At 38.0% G+C, this 22,852-nt stretch overlaps 2 protein-coding genes across 2 annotated transcripts in view; one reads left to right on the top strand and one right to left on the bottom strand.

Annotated features, from left to right (window-relative positions):
- Positions 1–13,164, top strand: part of ghra (growth hormone receptor a) — a 48,570-nt gene extending 35,406 nt beyond the window's left edge. Inside the window, exons 3-9 of the mRNA XM_065247255.2 lie at positions 1,501–1,633; positions 1,955–2,124; positions 2,373–2,551; positions 5,740–5,893; positions 6,005–6,095; positions 6,361–6,430; positions 8,501–13,164. Coding sequence (XP_065103327.1) covers positions 1,501–1,633; positions 1,955–2,124; positions 2,373–2,551; positions 5,740–5,893; positions 6,005–6,095; positions 6,361–6,430; positions 8,501–9,433 — 1,730 coding nt within the window. The 3' untranslated portion in view covers positions 9,434–13,164. The remainder of the gene's footprint in view (positions 1–1,500; positions 1,634–1,954; positions 2,125–2,372; positions 2,552–5,739; positions 5,894–6,004; positions 6,096–6,360; positions 6,431–8,500) is intronic.
- Positions 13,165–18,820: 5,656 nt separating this feature from the next.
- selenop (selenoprotein P) lies at positions 18,821–22,747 on the bottom strand. The gene is made up of 5 exons (XM_065247254.1): positions 22,592–22,747; positions 21,878–22,105; positions 20,750–20,962; positions 20,555–20,672; positions 18,821–20,338 (listed from the first exon to the last, which is right to left on the bottom strand). Exons 2-5 carry the CDS (start codon positions 22,078–22,080, stop codon positions 19,778–19,780), a joined length of 1,095 nt encoding a protein of 364 aa, XP_065103326.1. The 5' UTR covers positions 22,081–22,105; positions 22,592–22,747; the 3' UTR covers positions 18,821–19,777.
- Between the last annotated feature and the right edge of the window lie 105 nt (positions 22,748–22,852).

Genomic DNA, 22,852 nt, shown 5'->3' with positions numbered 1-22,852 from the left:
TGTGAAAAGTGTATGCAAGCAATAAGGTACGAGAGGTTGTAGTGTATCATAAATAAGTCAGTGCAGAGGAACTGCAACCCCCTTCTATCGTGATTTATTTATTGATGATACAGCAAGTCTTCAGTCCCTTTTTGCTTATGGTTACCAAACAATACAAATATTAAAGCGAAAAACATTTACATAGAAAAACATGTAAATAAAAATTCAATTTTATGTAAATATTAATTCAGTTAATAATTTAAATCTGCAATGTGGGACTTTTAGAAGGATCTCTTGACATTAATGTAATATAATATACATAACTATATTATCAGTGGTGCCTAAAGAACTTACAAAATAAAATGTAATGTTTTTATTACCTTAGAATGAGCCATTTTTATCTACATAAAGTTGCCTTTATGTTTCTAAAGTAGCCCTAAACGGACAAACTGCTCTACAGAGCGCGTTTCGTGCCTACGTTGTCTCAGACGACGACTTGTTTGTCCTGTGGCAGCTGCCGTAGCTTCTCTTTGCGTTTGGAAATTGAGTGTGTGCGCGAATCAATTTTTTCCAATTTAATGACACAAAAATGGTTTGTGCGCCTAGCGTAATGAGTAATGGGTGTATTTTGGGTGTTACGTGCAATAAACCAACCAGAGTCTCAATTCCCATCCCTTTTAAAAGCAGGTTGCGCTGGGGCCATGCCGATTCCCTAATTAGTTGCCGAATTTTGTAAACTGAAAAACTGAGTGGAGGAAAAAGACCACCAGCTTAAGATTGATGTTAAAAAATTGCATTGTTTTTATTTGTATTGAAATTGTTCGGTTTTTGTATTAACACCTTTGGTTCTCTTTAAAAGTCGTTTTCTTTCAGTCATGGAAGAATAATTAACAAATATGCAAGAAAAGGTTTGTACTCTAAAAATACTTTATTTGTAACAAACAAGAGATGATGATTTTTAAAAACGTTTGGAGAGCCGAAACGTTTCAGCATTTGGACAGCGCCGTAAGTTTTTTGAAAAGCATTACTTAAAAAAGGTTTTCATCTAACCATACGGTACAGAGTCATCATATGCAATAAACCCATGGGGTAGCATTTAAAAAAAACAGAGACTCTTTTACATTTTAATCCTTTCATTTTTTTATACTTACAAACGTTTGTGTGCTGCTCCGCATACATGTGTGTGATAAGCAAACGCGCGTTGTCGTCCTGTTTAAAGGCGCATATTTCTATTGTGCTCTTTAAATAACAAAAACAATATTGCGCCATAGACTTTAGACCAGATTTTAGTTGGTCAGTGGCGTAGTCTTTTTTAGTTGCCTCAAAATAGCAACGTGCCAACAATGCGCCTGAACACACCTCGATTTCACAAAAGAAAGGCGCATGGGTGCAAAAATGGGTGCAAGTGCATTTGCTATTTTAACAACGTGGCACTCACCAAGGAAATCTCACATGTTTGCTTCATGTCATAATTTGTACTGTGCCTTTAAATATTATAAAAAAAAAAAATGTATGTCTTAGATCCATCCAGAGGACCGCATTTCACTGGCTGTCGCTCCCGAGAGCAGGAGACCTTTAGATGTTGGTGGAGCGCTGGCAGCTTCCAGAATCTCACCGAGCCAGGAGCTCTCCGGGTCTTCTACCAGACGAAGAAGTAAGGGTTTCATATTGCATGGCTGTGTATGTATAAACAGCATCAAGGCTCCATAGTAAGCTAATAATTTATGTTGCTAATTCCAGACAATCAAATTACTGTTTAATGTGCCTTACGGTACATAATATTTACGTACTTAGCAGCTTAACTGTGCATTTTAATGTCACAGCACGATCCGGGTATGTGTTTGCATCCACTAATGTGTCTATGCAATGCAGTGCATTGAGATTCAACGATTCCGGGAACTGTGTTATTTTTCCGGGTTTGTCCTGTGTATATAATCCCTGCCTGTAATTGATTTCATTATCTATTGGTGTCTAGCACCTTTTCTAGTGAATGGCTGGAGTGTCCAGACTACACATCCTCTGTGCAGAATGAGTGTTATTTTAACAAGACCTTCACACACATCTGGACCTCCTATTGCATACAGCTACGTTCAGTTCCCCACAACATAACTTATGATGAAGACTGCTTTACAGTAGAAAACATAGGTAAGCAAGCGTGACGTTGTTTGCTTTTGAAATTAGCAATCGTTGACTCACCATAAATGGGTGTACTGTTCCTATAATATCCGTGAAATTGGCTTGAGCAAGTTTATAGGCGGTAAAAACAAAAACATCTTTTGTTTTTGCTGCCTGGTAATTCAGTTACGCATTGTTGCATGCATTAAATGTTGCATTGGCTGCAGTTTGTGTCGCACATCCGTCCAACCTTAATGCTTTCCTGCAACCTACTCCAGTGCATCCTGACCCACCAGTTGGACTGAATTGGACCCTGCTGAACGTAAGTCGCTCAGGGCTGCATTTTGACGTCCTCATGCGCTGGACTCCCCCTCCCTCAGCAGATGTTCAGATGGGCTGGATGAGTCTGGTGTACCAGGTTCAATATCGGGTCAGGAACACCTCACACTGGGAGATGGTATGTATCTACATTTCCTGGAGAAGATGGAATAATGAATTTTGATGACACATTGTGTAACATACACTGATTAGTATTTCAAACTAGTTTTTTTTTATAGGTGGCAATTAGCAATCAGCATTTATTGTCTTTGAGATACACATGATGATGTATTTAGAGAATATGTATCGCATAATAACACTATGGTGTTTATCAGGTGCGTTTAGTCTGTTTTGATCTTCTCTTGGCTCTTGATGAATATGCAGTAAAGAAGATATTTCACAACAAAAACTAGCAGTGGGCTATAGCTATCATGTTTTTGCCAAGTGGTTGATGTCCTCGGGACAACATTATGTTGACCCTGGGACAACATTTCAGTCAACCAGATTTCAGAAATAAGTTTGTTTAAAGTTTAAGCTTACAACTAGGATTCTAGACCATTGTTTTTCACTTATCATTTCCCTCTGATTTTAGGGTTCAGTTATGGTTTGGGGGTGGTTTTATTCACAAAAATGTTCTGCTTGGGTCGACACAAATAGTTGCCCGTAGGACATTTCTCACTTGGCAAAATCAGGTAGAGTGGGAAAAATATTAACCAGCTAATATTTGTGATGGCTAAAATAAAAATATAAAGCAGGAGTATAAAATACTGAAAGCTAAATTGAAGCTACAAACACAAATGGAAACAATAAAAGCAACAAGGACATTACAAGAAAATTACTTTAATGAATTAATGTGGGATGATGTGAACTCATACTTTTCCTAGACCAGTGTTTCCTAAATGGGGAATTGCAGGTGGTTCATGAGTTGATGGAAAATAAATAAATTATAAAACGTAAATTTTAAAACATTTACAAAACACTAACAATATATGTATTTTATTTGTTTAATCTGCATTTCATGTGACCATTACACAACACTACAATATATCAGAAAAGTGAGAACTCATGCAAAATGTACAGGTACAGTACTGTGCAAAAGTCTTACTGTGGGTTTACACCAGACGTGAGTTTAATGATTTGCGCGAGTAGGTTACATACAAAGTCAATGCAAAGACGCGATCAGATGCATCCTCGCGTGGGGTGATGCAAATGACGCAATATGGGCAGCGCGTGTACCGCAAAAACACTCGCTATTTGCCTCAAACGCGTCTTCGCCCAAATTGAAAATATTCAACTCGAGCGAAAAATTTGCATGACACAAAATTAAATCCCGCGAGTAATCTAGAGCGAGCAACGCGATGCTTTTTATTTGGTGTGTACGTAGCTTTATACAGGGTTCACACCAGATGCGGTAGAGGTGGCAAGCGTTAGTGATTTACATGTAAAGTCAATGCAAAGACGCGATTAGGCATCCTGCGGCGCGGTACGCTAATTGTGCGTTGCCGCGGAAAACGTACGAGTAGAAAAATCTGAAATTCTGCGGATTTCTGCACCGCGTTAACCAATCAGGACCTTGCTGTAGTAGTGAGGTGATTACAGGAAGCTACCGGAGTGGCGGAGTCTTAGTGGAGTGTCATAAGCCCCTCCCATGACGCGAATTTTCGCATGAATATCTCGAATGACTAGGATTTCACGTGCGGCTTTCATGCGCGAATGAACCGAGTAAACTCAAATGTTCAAGCGTGCAACTACACGCAAATAGCACATTTTGCCACCTCTACCGTGGCTGGTGTGAATGCACCATTAGGCCACCACCACCAGACTTGTTGTTTTAGAAGTGTTAATGTCCATTCATGTTTATTTTTTAATCTATTTTATAAAGATACAAACAGAAAATACAGGAAATATGTACAAAAAATACATTTTCAGGACTTAATGTCTTTTTTAGGCATCGTCTGTGTTTAGTGTGACCTGACCTCTCTTCTTTAAAATTAGAAATTAAGATTGAATTTTATTTAAGTTTAAAGGCTCTCTAAGCGAATATGTTCGACGTCACTTGTTGTTGATATTTGAACTGTTTTCAAACAAACGGAGCGTAGCTAACTCCTCCCCCTGCCCCTCCCTTCCGTGCTTTTGTGAACGCGACCAGCCCCCACCCCCAAATCCTTCTTGGCGTTTATTGGCTGTAAAACTTTGTTTTGTTTCGTGGTGCAGGTTTGGCCACTGTGTGTATATTGAAGTTTGGAAAGCCTGGGCTGTCTACAGAGATCACGTTTTTTTACAGTTTGATCAGCGGTCAGGTAGCAAGCAGATAGTGAGGAGATGTGTGCTGTATGTAACAAAAAAAAATTATGGTCTAAAACGTGTGAATTCGCTTAGAGAAGACTTCAGTTCACATTTTTATACAGTTTTTAATACTATATACACATTTCCTGTATTTTCTGGATGTATTCTATTGAAGAGACTGATAAACAATTATATATGATCGCAATAACATTGCAAAAACAACTAATCTAATTCTGGCATGGTGGCCTAAGACTTTTGCACAGTACTGTATGTTTTATGTACCATTTAAAGAAAATGATCAGGTCCAATAACAGATAATATTAACAATATCCATGTAAAATACTGATAAAAACGAATGACAAATAAATGTTTTTGAAGTTAAACATACTAGCAAACATATAAATAAAGGTGCTATTAAATGATTGAAATGTTTATGTAAAGTTTCAGGGGGAAGTTCAAGTAAATAATTAAGGTCAAGGGGGTTAATGTGGTAAATCTGCAGGTAAATCTAAAAACAGCAACACCACGATAAACAAACATTAAATGATAACAGCACATAATGTTCTCTGTGAGACGTGTGTGAAAATAAGGATCATGTTTACAGAGCGCAGATGTGCTCTGTAATTCGGGCTTGTTGCTGAGCGAGTTTTGCATCTGGCAAAATCCTTAGTACTCATCTCAGATTACACATCGACCGACTCTTTCCCTGGCCTGCCCAGTGGTCCTGCCCAGACTGAGCAGACACAAGAAACCACACTGAACCACATGGTAAATTACTGCCGTATGTTGGCAGACCTGAACAGATCGGAGATAAACGATTCTGCAGGCCTTCTGCTGAGGTCACACAGTGCATAAGCTGCTTGGTGTCTTCCAATCGAGTTGAACACTTTTATAACTTTTATTTCAGATTCTTTACAAAAACCGTTTTGAATGCATTACTAAATTTGTAATCAAAACCGAGTTCGGAAAACAAGCAGTTCTTTTGCAGTTCATTTCAAAATTTTCCTTACCCACAAAGCCTCCTTCCTGTTTACTTTACAGTTGGATCTGGAGAGCGGCACACAGCAGTCCATCTATGGATTGCACACAGAGAAAGAGTACGAGGTGCGGGTGCGCTGCAAGATGTCATCCTTTAAAAACTTTGGCGAGTTCAGCGAAAGCATCTTCATACATGTGGCACAAATACCAAGCAAAGGTGAGAGGATGGCAAGGAAAGGAAAACCATCTATGTTACTGAGGCATAATAAATCAATTAAGGTGAATACTCCAGGGTAAGAAAAGACTACACAGCCTTGTCTTTACACAGATTCAACATTCCCGACGACATTGGTGTTGGTTTTTGGAGTCATAGGCGTGGTGATTCTTCTCATCCTTCTCATATTTTCCCAACAGCAGAGGTGAGAAAGCTTCAGAAAATATAGTTTTATAGACGTTACTAACACATATAGGGGAATTTCCAAATTAAAAACCATTATGTAAAGAAAATAAAGATGTTTTGTAATGATTTTACTTTACAATAATAAATTATATTTTATTATGTTACGGACTGTTGGGAAAAAGGGGGCGTGTTTTTCATGACAACAATGTTATAATGCAAAACAAATCTTATTTGGAAGAAATACAATGCCATACATTTACCAAATGTTATTGTTTTTTACACAGGTTAATGGTGATATTTTTACCACCTATACCTGCACCTAAAATTAAAGGCATTGACCCGGAGTTGCTGAAGGTAATCTTTTATAAAACATGCATTATGATTAGCATTAGCAATGATGATTTTTGCTTATAAATGTTGCACAAGCAGACTTGTTCGTTTTTGTGTGAATGCCAGAATGTGGCACATTAAAAATAGATATTACAAATATTGCTTCAGCGAACATAATGCTAAGTCTTACATAAGCATTGTTTAAATAATAAATTTGACTGAAAAGACTGAATCTATCTGCAGTAAAGCATAAATTGCATGATGGTTTCATAAAGGTCATAGTTGTTGACATATTGTGGGTGTGCTCCTGTAATTTTCTACCTTCAAAAGCTTTGGGAACAGTTAATTAAACAACCCTCGTATTACATTTTTAGAGTGCACTGTAAGCAATAAACACACCTATGCCTACTTTTTATTCCTTTATTCCACATCACCCATTTATATTAACCCTTTAAATGTTTATTTTTGGTCCCTTTCAATAAAAAAGGCTTTTCGATAATTCATAATAGTAATACAAAGTATTGTATTACATGCACTCACCTAAAGGATTATTAGGAACACCTGTTCAATTTCTCATTAATGCATTTATCTAATCAGCCAATCACATGGCAGTTGCTTCAATGCATTTAGGGGTGTGGTCCTGGTCAAGACAATCTCCTGAACTCCAAACTGAAAGTCAGAATGGGAAAGAAAGGTGATTTAAGCAATTTTGAGCGTGGCATGGATGTTGATGCCAGATGGGCCGGTCCGAGTATTTCACAATCTGCTCAGTTACTGGGATTTTCACGCACAACCATTTCTAGGGTTTACAAAGAATGGTGTGAAAAGGGAAAAACATCCAGTATACGGCAGTCCTGTGGGCGAAAATGCCTTGTTGATGCTAGAGGTCAGAGGAGAATGGGCCGACTGATTCAAGCTGATAGAAGAGCAACTTTGACCGAAATAACCACTCGTTACAACCGAGGTATGCAGCAAAGCATTTGTGAAGCCACAACACGCACAACCTTGAGGCAGATGGGCTACAACAGCAGAAGACCCCACCGGGTACCACTCATCTCCACTACAAATAGGAAAAAGAAGCTACAATTGGCACAAGCTCACCAAAAGTGGACAGTTGAAGCCTCGTCTGATGAGTCTCGATTTCTGTTGAGACATTCAGATGGTAGAGTCAGAATTTGGGGTAAACAGAATGACAACATGGATCCATCATGCCTTGTTTCCACTGTGCAGGCTGGTGGTGGTGGTGTAATGGTGTGGGGGATGTTTTCTTGGCACACTTAAGGCCCCTTAGTGCCAATTGGGCATCGTTTAAATGCCACGGCCTACCTGAGCATTGTTTCTGACCATGTCCATCCCTTTATGACCACCATGTACCCATCCTCTGATGGCTACTTCCAGCAGAATAATGCACCATGTCACAAAGCTGGAATTATTTCAAATTGGTTTCTTGAACATGGCAATGAGTTCACTGTACTAAAATAGCCCCCACAGTCACCAGATCTCAACCCAATAGAGCATCTTTGGGATGTGGTGGAACAGGAGCTTCGTGCCCTGGAAGTGCATCCCACAAATCTTCATCAACTGCAAGATGCTATCCTATCAATATGGGCCAACATTTCTTAATAATGCTTTTAGCACCTTGTTGAATCAATGCCATGTAGAATTAAGGCAGTTCTGAAGGCGAAAGGGAGTCAAACACAGTATTAGTATGGTGTTCCTAATAATCCTTTAGGTGAGTGTATATTTGACCCTGTCTGTGAAATCCATGCTAAAGTAATCTTAATTATTATTATACAGCCCTCCAGGGCTACTTTTTGATAAAGTCTACTTAAAACTTTTTGGTTTTACTTGTTGATTTTATTTTATTTTACTTGTTGATATGTTTTAGTATTGTTTAAAATGTTAACATACGTAAACCAAGCCAAGCTAATATAAAAAATATGTAATAATTAAATATTACAAATTAGACTATTTATAGAATGTGCTTTGGTGGGCACCTCACAGACTCTGTGCGGGCTCCACGTTGGAGACCCCTACTGTATACTATATCTTATAAAGTCTAACAATCCTGTATATTTTCTCCATCTCTAACAGAATGGAAAGTTAGACCAGTTAAATTCCCTGCTGAGCGGCCAGGATATGTACAAGCCCAACTCTTACCATGAGGACCCATGGGTCGAATTCATCCAACTGGATCTGGATGACCTTGCGGAGAAGAATGAGAGTTCTGACACACAGCATCTGCTCGGCCTGTCCCGCTCAGGCTCTTCTCACGGGCTTCATTTCAAAAGCGACGACGATTCGGGGCGTGCCAGCTGTTATGATCCAGAGATCCCAGACTCTGAGGATTTGCTCACAACTGCCCTGCTACCTGGTCGCTCTGGTCACGGAGAGCAGCACCCTACGGTTCCTAGGAGCGCCTCATCCACCCCTAGCCTCGCAGAGGGTGCGGAGACATCCGGTGAAACACAACAACCTACTACACCAAACTGGGTTAACATGGACTTTTACGCCCAAGTAAGCGATTTCACACCCGCAGGAGAAGTGATACTCTCACCCAGACAACTAAACATCGCTCTAGGTAAGAAAAAAGAGGAAGAGAAGAAAATCGAAGATGGGAAGAAGATACAATTCCAGCTCGTTTCTGACGGAGCCTATACCTCAGAGATCACAGCGAGGCAGATTGCCGCCGATGTGCCCACCGGGCTCGGTCCTGATCAAGAATACCAAACATTCCCATCTCAGGTTGCCGAGGGGAACCCCGGCTGGAACGGAGAGTACATGGCTCCGGTCGATGACTCCCAGACGCCGTACCTTCTGCCTGCGGTTCCTCCACCCTCCGTACTACCACCTGTGTCAGACTATACTGTAGTGCAGGAGGTGGATGCCCAGCACAGCCTCCTCCTAAACCCCTCTACCCCACAGACAGCGACCTGCACGCACACCCCAAACAAACAACTACCTGCCATGCCAACCATGCCTATGGGGTACCTCACCCCTGATCTCCTAGGAAACCTGACCCCATGAAATCTTTCGGAGAAACTAAAAAGCGCAGTTGTTGATGTCGTTCTACCTTCTCACTGCTGGAAGCCGAAGCTGCATCAATGATGGGACTGTAATACCATCACTATCTGCTAATGTTTCTAAGGCTTTTCTCTGCTGTAGGCTAAAAGGATGATGAAGCCGAGAGCGTTTCTTCTCTGTTAGCTGTACTGCCTGAAGCAGCTACGACGAAATCTGTTATCAATTTCAAATCCAAAATGTCGGCTAGTTGCACAAAAAAATACATCACTACAGAAATATGCTGGCATAGATGGTCAGAGAGCAATTTTTTAAAACTTGCTTATCTTATTATATGGATACAGATGTAGAGATACAGTGGCATTGAGATGAAAAAGATTTAAAATGATGTGAGAAAATTGTTTACACACAGGTTAAAGACATTGTTGGAATATGACATTTAAAAAAATATATATAAAATTTCTCTTGTGTCATATTAAGGTTTTTGTTCTGGCCGAAATACGCCCTGAACAACATATGACTGATCCCTCATGCTCATCAGACTCGTATTACTGCAAACCCTTGATCTTTGCTGTTCAAGATTTATGGGAGTCATTTTAAACGGCACATCAATTCTGCTCATCTTTCTACCGTGGCCAGATCACTAAAGTGTGGACTTTTTATAACCATCACTGTATATGAATGTAATATTTTAAGGTTCCTTGCTAGAAAATAATGAAATTGAATGGTTTATAAAGATATTATGCCGTTCCCATTTGTCTTGGAGGTTTTGCTAAGTTTGCTTTACGTATCCAGGGGAAATGTTGACAACACTAAGCGCTTGTAGAGTTTAGCCTTTGCTGTGCAATGCAAAAACCGTATGGCAGATGAACTTGCAGCGGTTTTATATTGATGAAGCATAAATGTATCCATACATTTACAATGGGAGTTACATTGCAGACACGCTGGGATAGAAGTGCCAAATGTTTTATACTTGTCTTGTTTTATTGGACTGTATGGGGCTATAATTGTTGCCTGGACTATTTGCTCAATGACGTCCTATAGAAACAGCATTGTGTAATGCACCACATGATAAAAAGCTGCTTTCTACTAGAGATATTTTATGAAATCATGCATTATAATATTTAATGAATAATAACTGGAGAGTAAAAAGATATAGTTTCTTAGAATATTAGAGGTTTAGTTTTTACACACTACAAACAAAGCCCATGGATTTCTCACAATGTTGTTGAGCTTGTACAGAAAGTGTTGATTGTTAAAGTGTATAGATAGAGATGAGCTTATTTGAGCACGTTTGTGACTCTTACATGTTCTCTGTTTTTAGAGAAAAACAATGGAGGTATATGATGGTATAAAGCAGCCTATCGACTACAAGCTAAATTGGTCCTGGGTTTGCAAATGATGCTTGAATACTGGATCCTACCTTGTTTTAGGTGTCTCTTGTAGTTACAGTGCCTTCCAAACAGAAATAGCTGACCCAGAAATATAAATCCACTATTTTGGTCGTGATTACTTTTACAGGCCCTAAAAGTATTCAGACCAAAAAAATTTTTTTGCTTTTAAATTCAGTTCACACATAATAACCAAAGTAAATGTTTTTCAGCTATCACATTGACATTCTGCCAGATCTGTACAGATGCCTGTGCAAAATCTGCTTGTTTAAGGCAGACTTTTCAGTCAGTTTTTTACATTTATATTTGCATTTGGCAGACACTTTCATCCAAAGGGACTTAAACACTCTCACACACTAAAAAAGTTATTTCTGGGATGGTACCTTTTCCTAATATGTACCATTTTGGTAACTTTGAGCTACAAATATGCACCTTTTAGGTACTAGAGTGTTTTTTTTTTAAGGTACTGCCCCAGTGACAGCTTTTGAAACTTTTCTGCTTTTAAGCTATACGTTTTTATCAGTATGTGCGTTCCCTGGGGATCGAACCCACAACTCCCACGCTCCAAATGCTCTACCAGCTGAGCTACATTAAAGGTGGGGTGCATGATTTTTGAAAAACACTGTGGAAAAGGGAGCCAGGCAGAGTACCAAAACACACTTGTAGCCAATCAGCAGTAAGGGGCATGTCTACTAACCAACATTGTTGCCTGGTTTGCGTATGTGTGCGGCGGGTCTATCAAAAGAAGGGCAGGTTCTATTGGGGTAGGGGCGTGTTTGTTTAGGTGATTTCAAATGTCAACATTGGCTTTCAGAGATCATGCACCCCACCTTTAATATTTCCTTAGAATGTGAAAGGTCTAAAATCTGTTATTTGTAGATTTGTTGACAGTTCATGCAGATGTTATGGAGTGACTTAATTAGCTCAGATATGTAGTTTTGTTTATTCAGAGAGAGAGAGAGAGAGAGAGAGAGAAACAAACTATCTATACATTTCTTTTGGAAGGCAATGTATGTGTTTTCGTAATAACAGTTCGGGCTAATCAAATGTATTGTTTGATTTAATAATTTATTTTTTAAGACTTCTGTGTTTTATAGTGCTGCCGTGAATGAAGTAGTTTATCGCATAATTAGATGCCAAGCCTTTGTTATTGTGCGAACACACAGGTACGCCTAAAACAAATGGGACCAAACACTGTCGAACAATGAGCCAGAGGAAAGCATGTGATGCTAAAGCTCATGTGATGGGTGGTGTAAAGAAAAAAAATGGTACAGTTTGAACCTGAGCTGGAAAATGAGATATTTACATAGATATTATCTAAAATATATTGAACAGGTGTAAAACTAAAAATGTGATCGTGTAGTCTGAAGTCTTAGAATCTAATAACAGGAGCATCAAAGTTTGATGTCACATTGATTTCAATCTTTGACATGACCTTACTCAGTCAATATTAAATATATATCAAGGTTATATTTTCACAGAATGTTCTTTACATTATGACTTTTGCTGGGTTTTCACAGACTGGGTCACTTACAATGATAAACCACTTATAGACCCCATAGCCCACAGTCAATGTGCCTCCACACATACAGAACAAAACACGTGTAAGCTAATTCATTAAAGCATAGCTGGGTTAAACAGTGTAGAAGTACAGTAATGCTTAACAAAACCCTGCTTATGCCTATTATGTGTGTGTGTATATATGATAAATATAGTGGGCCTATGCGTATATTGTATTTAACCCTAACACTGTGTTAAGCGATGTGCCATCCTTTTATATGTAAAGGTTTTGCCTTACTGAAAAATATAAAGTATTACACAACTTTTCTGCTGCTGGCATCGCTGTGAAATCAGCATGTTCATGTTTAAATGGAAACGTCTTAAGCTGTCACAATACGTGGTGTACGATATGCATATTAGCTTTTGCTGTATGTACTTTTATGGAGTACAGTGCTGCTCTTTCTGTATTTCTTTCTCTATATTTCTTGTTATGTAGCATCTTTCACTTTTGCTTCTTGAGTAATGCAAAGCCAACGTGGCAAAGAAATGCATGTCTGTACATGCAAGATGACAAATGCACAGGTTTAAATATAGTTCATTTAATCCTCTGTATGGTTATAGTCATATTTGTATGATTTAGTGCCAATTTTTCAACTGTGTTTGCCTTATGGATGCACATTAAGTATTAAGGTATAAATAAACTTAATTCAGGTTTGTTATTGGAACATTTGTATGGTTTGCTGTTGAAATTGGTTGGATTTATTTTACCTCAAATGAACAACAATTTACAGTATTAGCTTTGTTTTGTTTTCTTCTGTTTAATAAAGATTGCTTCAAACAAATTGAGTAATGACTGTGTTATGTTTTACTTGTTATGGACAGAGTTTATTAAGGGTGGGGGGGGTCTAAAGCTACTACTTGCATTCTGACTTATAAACACTTTTTAAAAGTTGATTCCTCATGCTAAACATACGCAAAGTGTCAAAAAAAGAGTACTTCTGTGCCGAATGCACTTCACCAGGGTTCGTACAAGTTTCAGAAAGTCAAACATGAAAGATTTATATGTAACTATCTTTATTTCTTTTAAGGGCAATTTCAGTGCAGGAAGTACAATGGACTTTAACCAGAATAGCACACCAACCAAAAGCTGACACAAAATCAACATCACCAAAGAAGTGTTGTGTTGTTTGTGAGGGAAATTTAAGCTTGTTCAGCTTCCCAAAGAACCCAGCATTATGGAAACAATGTATATAGTTGGTTTATCCGTGGTTGCAGTGGAGTTGTGCATGCGTGTTTTTAACGCTGAATTTTGTTGGAATGGGGCGGTCCCAACCGGTCCAAGAGTCGCAGGCGGTAAGTAAAACTGCATCAAATGTCTGTGTTTTGTTTTAGTCGGTGGATAAGTGCATATAATGTAAACGAAACAAACATAGTAATTCATAGGTTGCCGGAAATAGTGTGATAATGTTTTGTATGTGTTGTTTGCTCGTGACATGCTACACCCGCAGTAAGCGTCACGGGGGGCGGGTTTATTCAAAAAGATTTGGTAAAGCTGATCTGTCTTTTAAAAATTTGATAAAACTCTTTGGATATAGGAAGGATGTAATACCGACCCAGTCTCATGTAGATGTGTATAAATAGCACGAAGTGTGAAAATCATGCAATACATAAGCCAAATTACAATTTGGCATGCATATGATACTACAGTCCTTCCCAGTCACTTTTTGACGTTTTATTTATTGGTTTCTCAAATTTTTTGTTTTTTAACCATTTTTGCTTGGGTTTAGGGTTAGATTTGAGATTTGCTTAAGGAGGTTATTTAATATACAGGTTTCTCCAGGTTTTTGTCTATATTTAAGCAATCGTCGTTTGGGGTTGGGGTTAGAATTGGGGTTTGGGTCAGGATGTCATTTTTGTGTACAAAAAGTTGTTCTAACCTTAAACCCAAGCGACAATGGTAAAAAAAGAACAAAAACTGAGAAACCAATAAATAAAATGACAAAAAAGATGCTCCATTTAAGTGAATGTGAAATTTTACACTTTGTGCTTTTTATACGCAACTCTGTGAGACTAGGTACTCAAGATTAACATGAAATAAGCATAAACAGTGTGTATTCTGTAAGCTTTAATCACTGTAGAAGTACAAATATTATATTGTGCATTTATAACGCCACCTCTGTCAAAAATGAGATAATGATATTGACCAAATGCTCTCAGGACATACTTTCGCTTCAAATCCGCTTAATTTCATCCGTTTCGTCCCTTTACATTTTTTATTAAATTCTAAATAAATAATTTACAATGTTTGTAGTTGCATCATTAATGATTTTGAAACTGTCTACCATGTCTTGTTCAAAGAAGTGGATCTTTCCCCCCCAAAAAGAAACTAGCATGCACTTAAGAGGGTTTTGCAGTAAAAGACAGTTAAATTTGTTAAACACCAATGAAATGACTAAATAAAATGTCAATTTGTGAAAACAACGCATTTCAATTACTGACTTATCTCTTTTTCATCCATTCAAGCAATGTAAAAGGTGTTAGAAGAATTATGTTGTATTTGTGCGAACCCAGGAATTTATTTTCATTTTGCAAAAATAAAATCCAATAAACTTGCAGCCCATAATGTTTTCAGAGAAGAAGAAACTAGTCTTTTCGTAACCCTGTGGAAAACAACAATAGAAAACATAGAAAATTATTAAATCAGTATCTGGAAAGTGATTAATTAGTAGTTACTAATTACATCTTAAATCATGTAATTAATTACTGTACAAATTATTCTCTCCAAAAAGTATTTATTTACTTAATATTAATAACTAAATCCTATTTAGTAACTGATACAAAGATAGGCTCGAAACAGCTAGAATAAATCATATAAAAGTACATAAAATTATTAACTAACTATTAACTACTTTTGCCTCAACAGTCCTAATTACTGCTTATTAATACTTAGTAAAGTAGATCTTAAGTGTAAGAATTTGAATAATATAAACATCTTAAATATGTAACAGTCATTTCGTAAAACAACAGGAAGTGTTCTTCATCTCATTTCACAGGGTAGTAATAAACAACGGGAACAAATTGTAGCCTACAGCTCAAGGGGTCCATTAGTTTGGTGTTGTCTGATGTGTATGACGGACAAGCTTAACTATATCAACGAGAGCCATGCTGCTGAGAAAGCTTGATGCATTATGAAGCCCAGTTCAACCACACTGAAGGCTTAATGTAAGAGGAGCGCAGGAAGAGCGGACGAATGGGAGCTCTGCATTAAGGGGATGCAGCAGCTACAGGAACTAGCTGATGGGGAAAGCAGATCAGGCAATTTGGCGAGTGGTGTGTACTTAGCAACACTGCGTGATGCTGATTGAATCTGTGTAGCCCACTCTCACAGACCACTTCTCAGGACATTGTAAGTAATTGCCCACGAGTCCCTGCAGCCCTGTATTGTATCTTCAAGCCAATTATGCCTATCAAACTGCCCACCCTCGCTATTTATTGCCTCTGCGTGCTTGTTGACCTTTTCCATTGCATGCTGTGAATAGGATGTTAAGATGTGTTTAAAGGAGTTGATGCTTACTTCTCAAGGGCTTTTGGAGAGAGGATGCCCAATTCCTGATCTTACTACAAATGTCTTAGAGTCGAATATTGCCTATACATGCAATCCAGGCCACCCTTGCTGATTTAAAAACAGTGTAATAGATGGTTTTACTGTCAAGAGGCTGTAATAAAATTGAGTGTGTTGAATTTATAAGGATCAAATATAGAGTCCTAGTGTCCTTGTTTATATAATTATGTTTTTTTCTACAAACTGGTGATTGTAATTAAGGGTAGACAGCAGGCATTTAAATGGCTGAAGACCCACTGAAGTGCCTTGAAATAGAGAGCAAATTAAAGCTAACCTTAGGTTATAAGCCAACTACTGTAGACCACGGTGGCTCGATTTTAACTTTATCACCATCAAGTTTTCGATTCTTTCATACTTTTTATCAATACTTTATAAAAAATATTTAATAATAGTTCCCTGATAGAATACAAATCTTTGAAAAAATTCTCTCCGAAGTCGGCGGATCTGCCGTTATCTGGATTTTTTTGGGAGATGCTGCATCATACTGGAGACTTTTATGCCTGATGAAATTAAAAATCAATATTGTCTCATAACTTGTTAGCAACCAACCTTTAATGATAATCACGACTTGTGAATAAATAAATCGTGAATTAGAGCTTGTGTTAACCCAAGATCTTATTTAAAGGAATAGTTCACCTCAAAAAAGAAAATTAGCCCATATTATACATACCCATCCTTTTGTCTTTCAGCAATCAGAGTAATATAAAAAAATCTTGGCTGTTTTTAGCCTAATAATGGATACTGTGACAAAACAAGCAGTCATGAGACACGCAAGAACTTGTGTGATTCATGTGCCACTACCAAAATTTGGGTCAGGTCAGGAGTTGTTAAAGGTTTTTTTTTTTTTTTGTTACAAACATTTCTCAAAATATCTTCCTTTGTGTTAATCAGAACAAAGAAATTTATACAGGTTTGTAAGAACATGAGAGTGAGTAAATAATGACATAATTTTAATTTCTAATTATGAGCATGTGAGTCAAGTTTAAGCCTGAAACATCACAGTTCTGCATGTGCACGTTTGTTCCTGCTGAGATTTTATGGACAGCAGACTTTCTTTTGTGTCCCAGCAACTTATTATAAGGACTACAAAACAATCTATTGTAATACATTATGATATTGCTTCACCAGAGAGCAGGTGCGGCAAGCAGGTTAAACAAAGACTTTTCACGTGTGTATCATCGTGAAAGTAATGCATTATAACTTACCATTAAACTACAGAAATATAGTAGAGATAATGTTTAATGTGTACTCAAAAGATGTGATTCACTGACTGTGGGTTCGCAGAGCTGTTATGGTAACAGGATACAGCGTGCTATGAGACGGATTCAATTTGCATTAGTAAATTAAACTAAAAAATGTTCACCAAGTTGTCTACTCTATATATAATGACAGATATTATATTGTATTGACTTTTATGGAACATTTTTAATTACTGGAAGTATTTAAAACAGAATATGACAACCTTGCTGAAAAAAACAATAAAACCATTACAGAAAATTCTAATGGTTTTATTGGTTTTATTGGGAATTTTATTGGTTCTAATGGAATATGACCCAAAACACACTACAGTGTATTGGTTTTTGTTGGTCTCCAATGGTATGTATTGGTTCTATTGGTTCTATATATTGGTTCTAATGGAATATGTATTGGTTCTAATGGAATGTGGCCCAAAACACACTACAGTGTAGTGGTTTTAATGGTAAAAGCTAATGGTTCATATTGGTATTCTAATGGAAACCATTAGAATTTTTTTTGTAATGGTTTTATTGTTTGTTTTAATCAACATTTTGTTGATTTTGTGCTCTTCCGCCATCGACAGACAACTGGAGGGACTAGCTTGGCAGCGGACACCAAACTTCGGATTGTACAATAAGCATTTTTTCTCTGGTAAGACATCAATTAAACCAGTGGTTTTTAAACTGGGGTCCGGGGCCCCCAGGGGGGCCGCAAGATGGTGCCAGGGGGGTCCCAGTTTTATGACATTTTATAAAATAAATTAATTTATCATGAATTCTGTGCAATTAAACCTAAAAAAATAAGGCTACTAACCAACAGCAATACTTTTTTATCATTTAATATGTTTCGTTTAATTAAAAGTTGAGTTTTAGAAATGTTTGAGAACCACTGAATTAAACTAATAAATGTGATCATTTAGCGCATTAGATATGCTGTTTTCGCTGTCAAGACGGACACAAATATGGTGGTGGTGGGCATGGCGGAAGTGACGACTTTGATACCCATGAATATGTTATAAATGCGAACTTTGGTAATGTTTTGCAATCAGTTTGCAACACGCTAAATATGTCTAACAAATTCATACTAAAAACCAGAAATCTTCGGTTTTGATTTAATGGGCACTTTAAAAACAGATCTAAAAAAGATTTTGTTTTAGTGAGTTTAAGCTTTTACAGAAACATCTTAATCTACACTTTCTGATCAACGAGACCAGACGGGCATATTCTGTCTCGTCATTACTTCTGCAGTAAGTGTTTTATGCAAGCAATTAACAAGGCTAATCTCTTTTCTTTCACCCGTTTTTGCCTGGAAGCAGAATTAAAGTTTAATGCAAATGTAGAGAAAAACGTTGGTGAATGTGAATTTTTAAAGAAACACTGCAGACAGCTTGGAAGAAAAATGTAAAGAGGTTTTCAAAGGGAGATCAACATGACCTACAAGTTAACAGGGGCGCTCTCGCCATCTGTCGGTGGATGACAGCATAACGTTTCATAACTGCGACAGAAACTAGAAATTTCATCAATGTTTTACATTTTATTTAATAAAAAATGTACAATTATAATAAATGAGAGATCACTCAATAACAGTTTTGGTTTAGAGTGTCAGGGGTGGAATACAAAATGTGAGTCATAAAAAAGAACATGGTTGGAAGTCAAAACTTCATTTATTTTTATTTTTAGGTAACACATTACATCGCTGGTCACATACTTTTCACATCCATCTGTCGCACAACAGCCCACATTTTCCATACATTCCTTCAGGCCTTCCAGGTTACAGAAAATTTCCCAGAAAACTTTCATTTAGTATGTAAAATGTTACAATTCTTTTCAAGATAACTATGACCTAACCTTTACCAACAACTTTATGAATAAATGTGTTATTGTGCATCTCCCTTTGATCCCTTGAGATTATGCAATATTGAGTATGCAAATGTATTACAATATCACTATCTCTTACAATGTCACTGCTAGTAACTAAAGATAAAAATACTTTTTAATGATGTATTAAACAGTGTTTGGTCTTGTTTGGTTAGAATTTCTCTGCCTACTTTCTGATAACATTTCATATAACTAGACAAAATAGCATAATTGTGAATGCCAGATTAAATCTGCATTTTAACAATCCAGATAGTAGTATGCTTAGCTATAATAGCTTTGTTTGGATTTAAAAAAGGGTACAGTATGTTTCATGACCTTTGCCCTCTGCCTTATGTGGCCTAACATCCAACAGGCACCACTAGTTTATAGTTTCCGCACCCGCCTTCATAAAGGCAACATAAAGCATACAGAGGTGAAAACCCATCAACATGACTGCACCTCACACACTCTCAAGAGGGATCCAACACTGGACCACTAACAAACATTTAGTTTGACAAAACCTAATCCAAATGACGCCATTCAGATGGTACTTCATTGAATGGCTTCCTGATAACATTTTTAGATATCGTTCTTTTAACAGGTCCAGTGTTGCCTCACTCTGAGGTGTAAATACTAGTTGGTAAGCACTGAGCAGCAGTTCTAGGCTCCCTGATGTTTATAAAATAGCCAATTTCCCTGCTTACTTCTCCTGTCAAGCTCAACTAGTGGAACCTGCTGCTCAGACTCAGACTGGCTTCGACAGCTGTCATTCAACTGGGGGGGCGGGACGTCACTGTCAGGTCTCCCTTATATGATTTGCTTCCCCTCCCAGGCCCTGTCAGGCTCAGGAGGCCGGAAGCACCTCATCACACTGTCAGAGGCCTGACAGACACCCATTGCTCTCCCCAGGAAACAGCTGTCGTCAGTGTCAGCATCAGCTGGCCGGGGCAGAGTCCGCCCCCTGCTGTCAGCTGTACTGAACTTTTCACCTCGAGTGTTTCACTCAAGGTCGTTTCATGACTGGTGGCTCATTAAGGGCTACCTGGCCAAAGTCTACTTGGACCTGACCCAGATTAACCTGTTGCTGGCTGTGACGTTGACCATCATGACGATGCTGTTGGGGATGCTCCTGCCTCTCCATGCCTTCTTGGTGATGCCCATGGTGGTGGTGGTGACCGTGCCCATGATGACCATGATGGTGACGGTTGGTCTCTTCGTTGTTACGTTCTTCCTCCGCTGGTGCATGAGTCTCCTTCTCAGGCTTCACGTCTGCTGAATTGGTGCACACGTCGAGTTCCAGTGAAGTCTGTAATGGGTCAAGAATAATTTTAAGAGTTTTTAATGTCCAATGTAATTGCACATTTGCTAAAATAGTAAAATAAATAAAGTGTAAATGTTCTGATTCTGTGTAAATGTAGTTTGTTAGTTGATCAAACCCACAAAGCAACTTTCGATTAATCTAAGGCTTAAATTTGGGGCAGAGCTTTTTATATTATTTATTATATACCACTACAGCGTTTACCTCTGCGTCGCACTCTCCACAAATCTTTTTACAATAAGTCGTTCTTATAGACTCCTCCACATATGGGTAACTCAGGACGGTGTAGGGAAGTGAGAGATGGTAAGTGAGTCGGCCACACCTGGCAGAAAAACATATTTAGTTGCATATTGATAAAGAAGTGTTCGTTTGTTTATAAACAAGGTGGATTTTCCAAACCTGTCATAGACCAAAATGTCGTCTTTTTCAGCATTTACCGCCTGCCAGACATCAGCCTGGCCGGGCTCTTGGGCGTAGAGAGTGATACTGTCAGGCAGCCTATCCTTGAGCAAGTGGTGGAGCCGCCGGGACCTTTCCTCCTGGTTGTTGACGACCATGTAAGTTATATTTACATAGCCTTGATTCTCCATCTTCAGGAGCAAGTCTTTCATCCTTGAAAAATATTAAACAAGTCAGATTAGGTAAATTCTCAACATGTAAACAGTACAGAGAAAACCCTATCAAAATGTGACATGATAAGAGTGTGAAAAACAAGGTCATGTCTGTGCCAGATGTCATACAATAGTGGCCAAAAGTAATGTCCAAGGGTGAAAATGTGTACAATGTTTGCTTTTAACACCCCCTCGTGTTAAAGCAACACTATGTAGTTTCCATGTAAAAATGACTTACAGCTCCCCATGTGGTTGAAAAGCGCAACAGTGCCGGGTATCAGACACTCTTCTGCAGGCAGGGGGAGGGGCGGGGCTGTGTTTCCTACCCTCCACCGCCACTTTCAGAGTGTGCTTGTAGCAGCTAGGAGGCTGCTCAGGTTACAGCAAAAGTACAATTTGTCCAGTTAAAAGTTGTTCTATCACTGAAATAATTTTAGAGACATTATTTAAAGGTAAAAAAACTACATAGTGTTGCTTTAATTAAACCATCAAAATATGAAACAAATGGTACAAAATGGAGAAAATACTAAACTTTTAAGGCAAAAAAGGCAAATTTTACTCAAACACACAAAAAATGCATAGAAAAACAAAAAGCACAGGTAATAAAGTATATATTGACTACAGTCTTGTTTTAATATTTGTCTATCCTAATATTTTCTTGTTATATCCCTTGTCTATGTCTTTATAAACGTCGCTCATGTGTTGTGTGTAATTATTTACCAAGCTTCTTTAAATTCTTCTTAAACTTGAGCTTTGGTTCATACCCCAAACATACCAATAAAACATGCATGAACAATATTAATGCATCTTTAATAAAATATTTGAATAAAAAGCAAAAATTTGAATTGTTCAAAGTTGGACATCACTTTTGACCACTACCACGTATATAATGATGACGTTGCATTCAACGACTCACTTTGAAGCTTGCTCCAAGCAGAATAATCAGCTGGCCTGGAGGAAAGCCACCACAGTCACACGCCCAAGAGCTTCCTTCATGGGCTCGGACTCTCCGATCTTCCAATCGGGGGGAAGCTTACAGCGGGCACCGTTTACATCGCTCTCTGTTCTGCAGCCCGCTAGCAGACAGAGAGCCAGAGTAAGGCTGAGCGCCTTCCACATGACTCCAACCAACAGACCCACTGACCTAAACACGATTAAGAAGAGTCATAAGATTGCACGCAGAGATTATGTATGCATTTTATTGGTAAACTTGCTTAAAATGTATATGAAAATATTTATATTGGTAGTTTTTATTTAATTTAGCAGTAGGTAATAAATACTTTTTAAGGTGCAAACTTAACAAAATTATGGCCCATTCAGCAAATATGCAATAGTGCAGTTATCCAGACTTAGACTCAAATTCCATAGTTTGTCCAAATGTTGTTGAAAAATGTACTATTTGCATTGTAATTTGAAACTTTGCATAATGTGCATAAATATGTTTAAAATAATTAATTTATGCCTACATTACACATCTCAGATGATCTAACTAAGCTTTAATAATTATTAAGGTAACACCCTTTAAGCAAAGATGTAATAGATTTAAGTGATAAATCATAATAGACATTCTCTTTAAAAAAATTGAAAGGACACAAACTTATTATATCAAATAATTCTGGATTCCACTTACTTGTTTACTTAAAAGCCTTCAGCAGCGATCCTTACTGAGCTGCCTTTAGACAAAAACATCTCACTCCAGCCTGGCCCCTCCTATTTATACTCCTCTTGTTTTTCCTGACTCGAAGCAGGGCAAAGTTCCCTGTGTCCCTGTTGCAAGAACTGTAATAGCTCACGTATTCACCCCGGAAAAGAGATGCATTAGCAGTGTTTATCTGTAACCTCAATAATGTGTTTGGGAGATGATACAAGACCTGAAAAACAACATACTGTG

Source organism: Paramisgurnus dabryanus, chromosome 11 (genome assembly GCF_030506205.2).
Source record: "Paramisgurnus dabryanus chromosome 11, PD_genome_1.1, whole genome shotgun sequence".
Classification (NCBI taxonomy): Eukaryota; Metazoa; Chordata; class Actinopteri; order Cypriniformes; family Cobitidae; genus Paramisgurnus; species Paramisgurnus dabryanus.
This window is presented reverse-complemented; position numbering and strand designations above follow the sequence as displayed.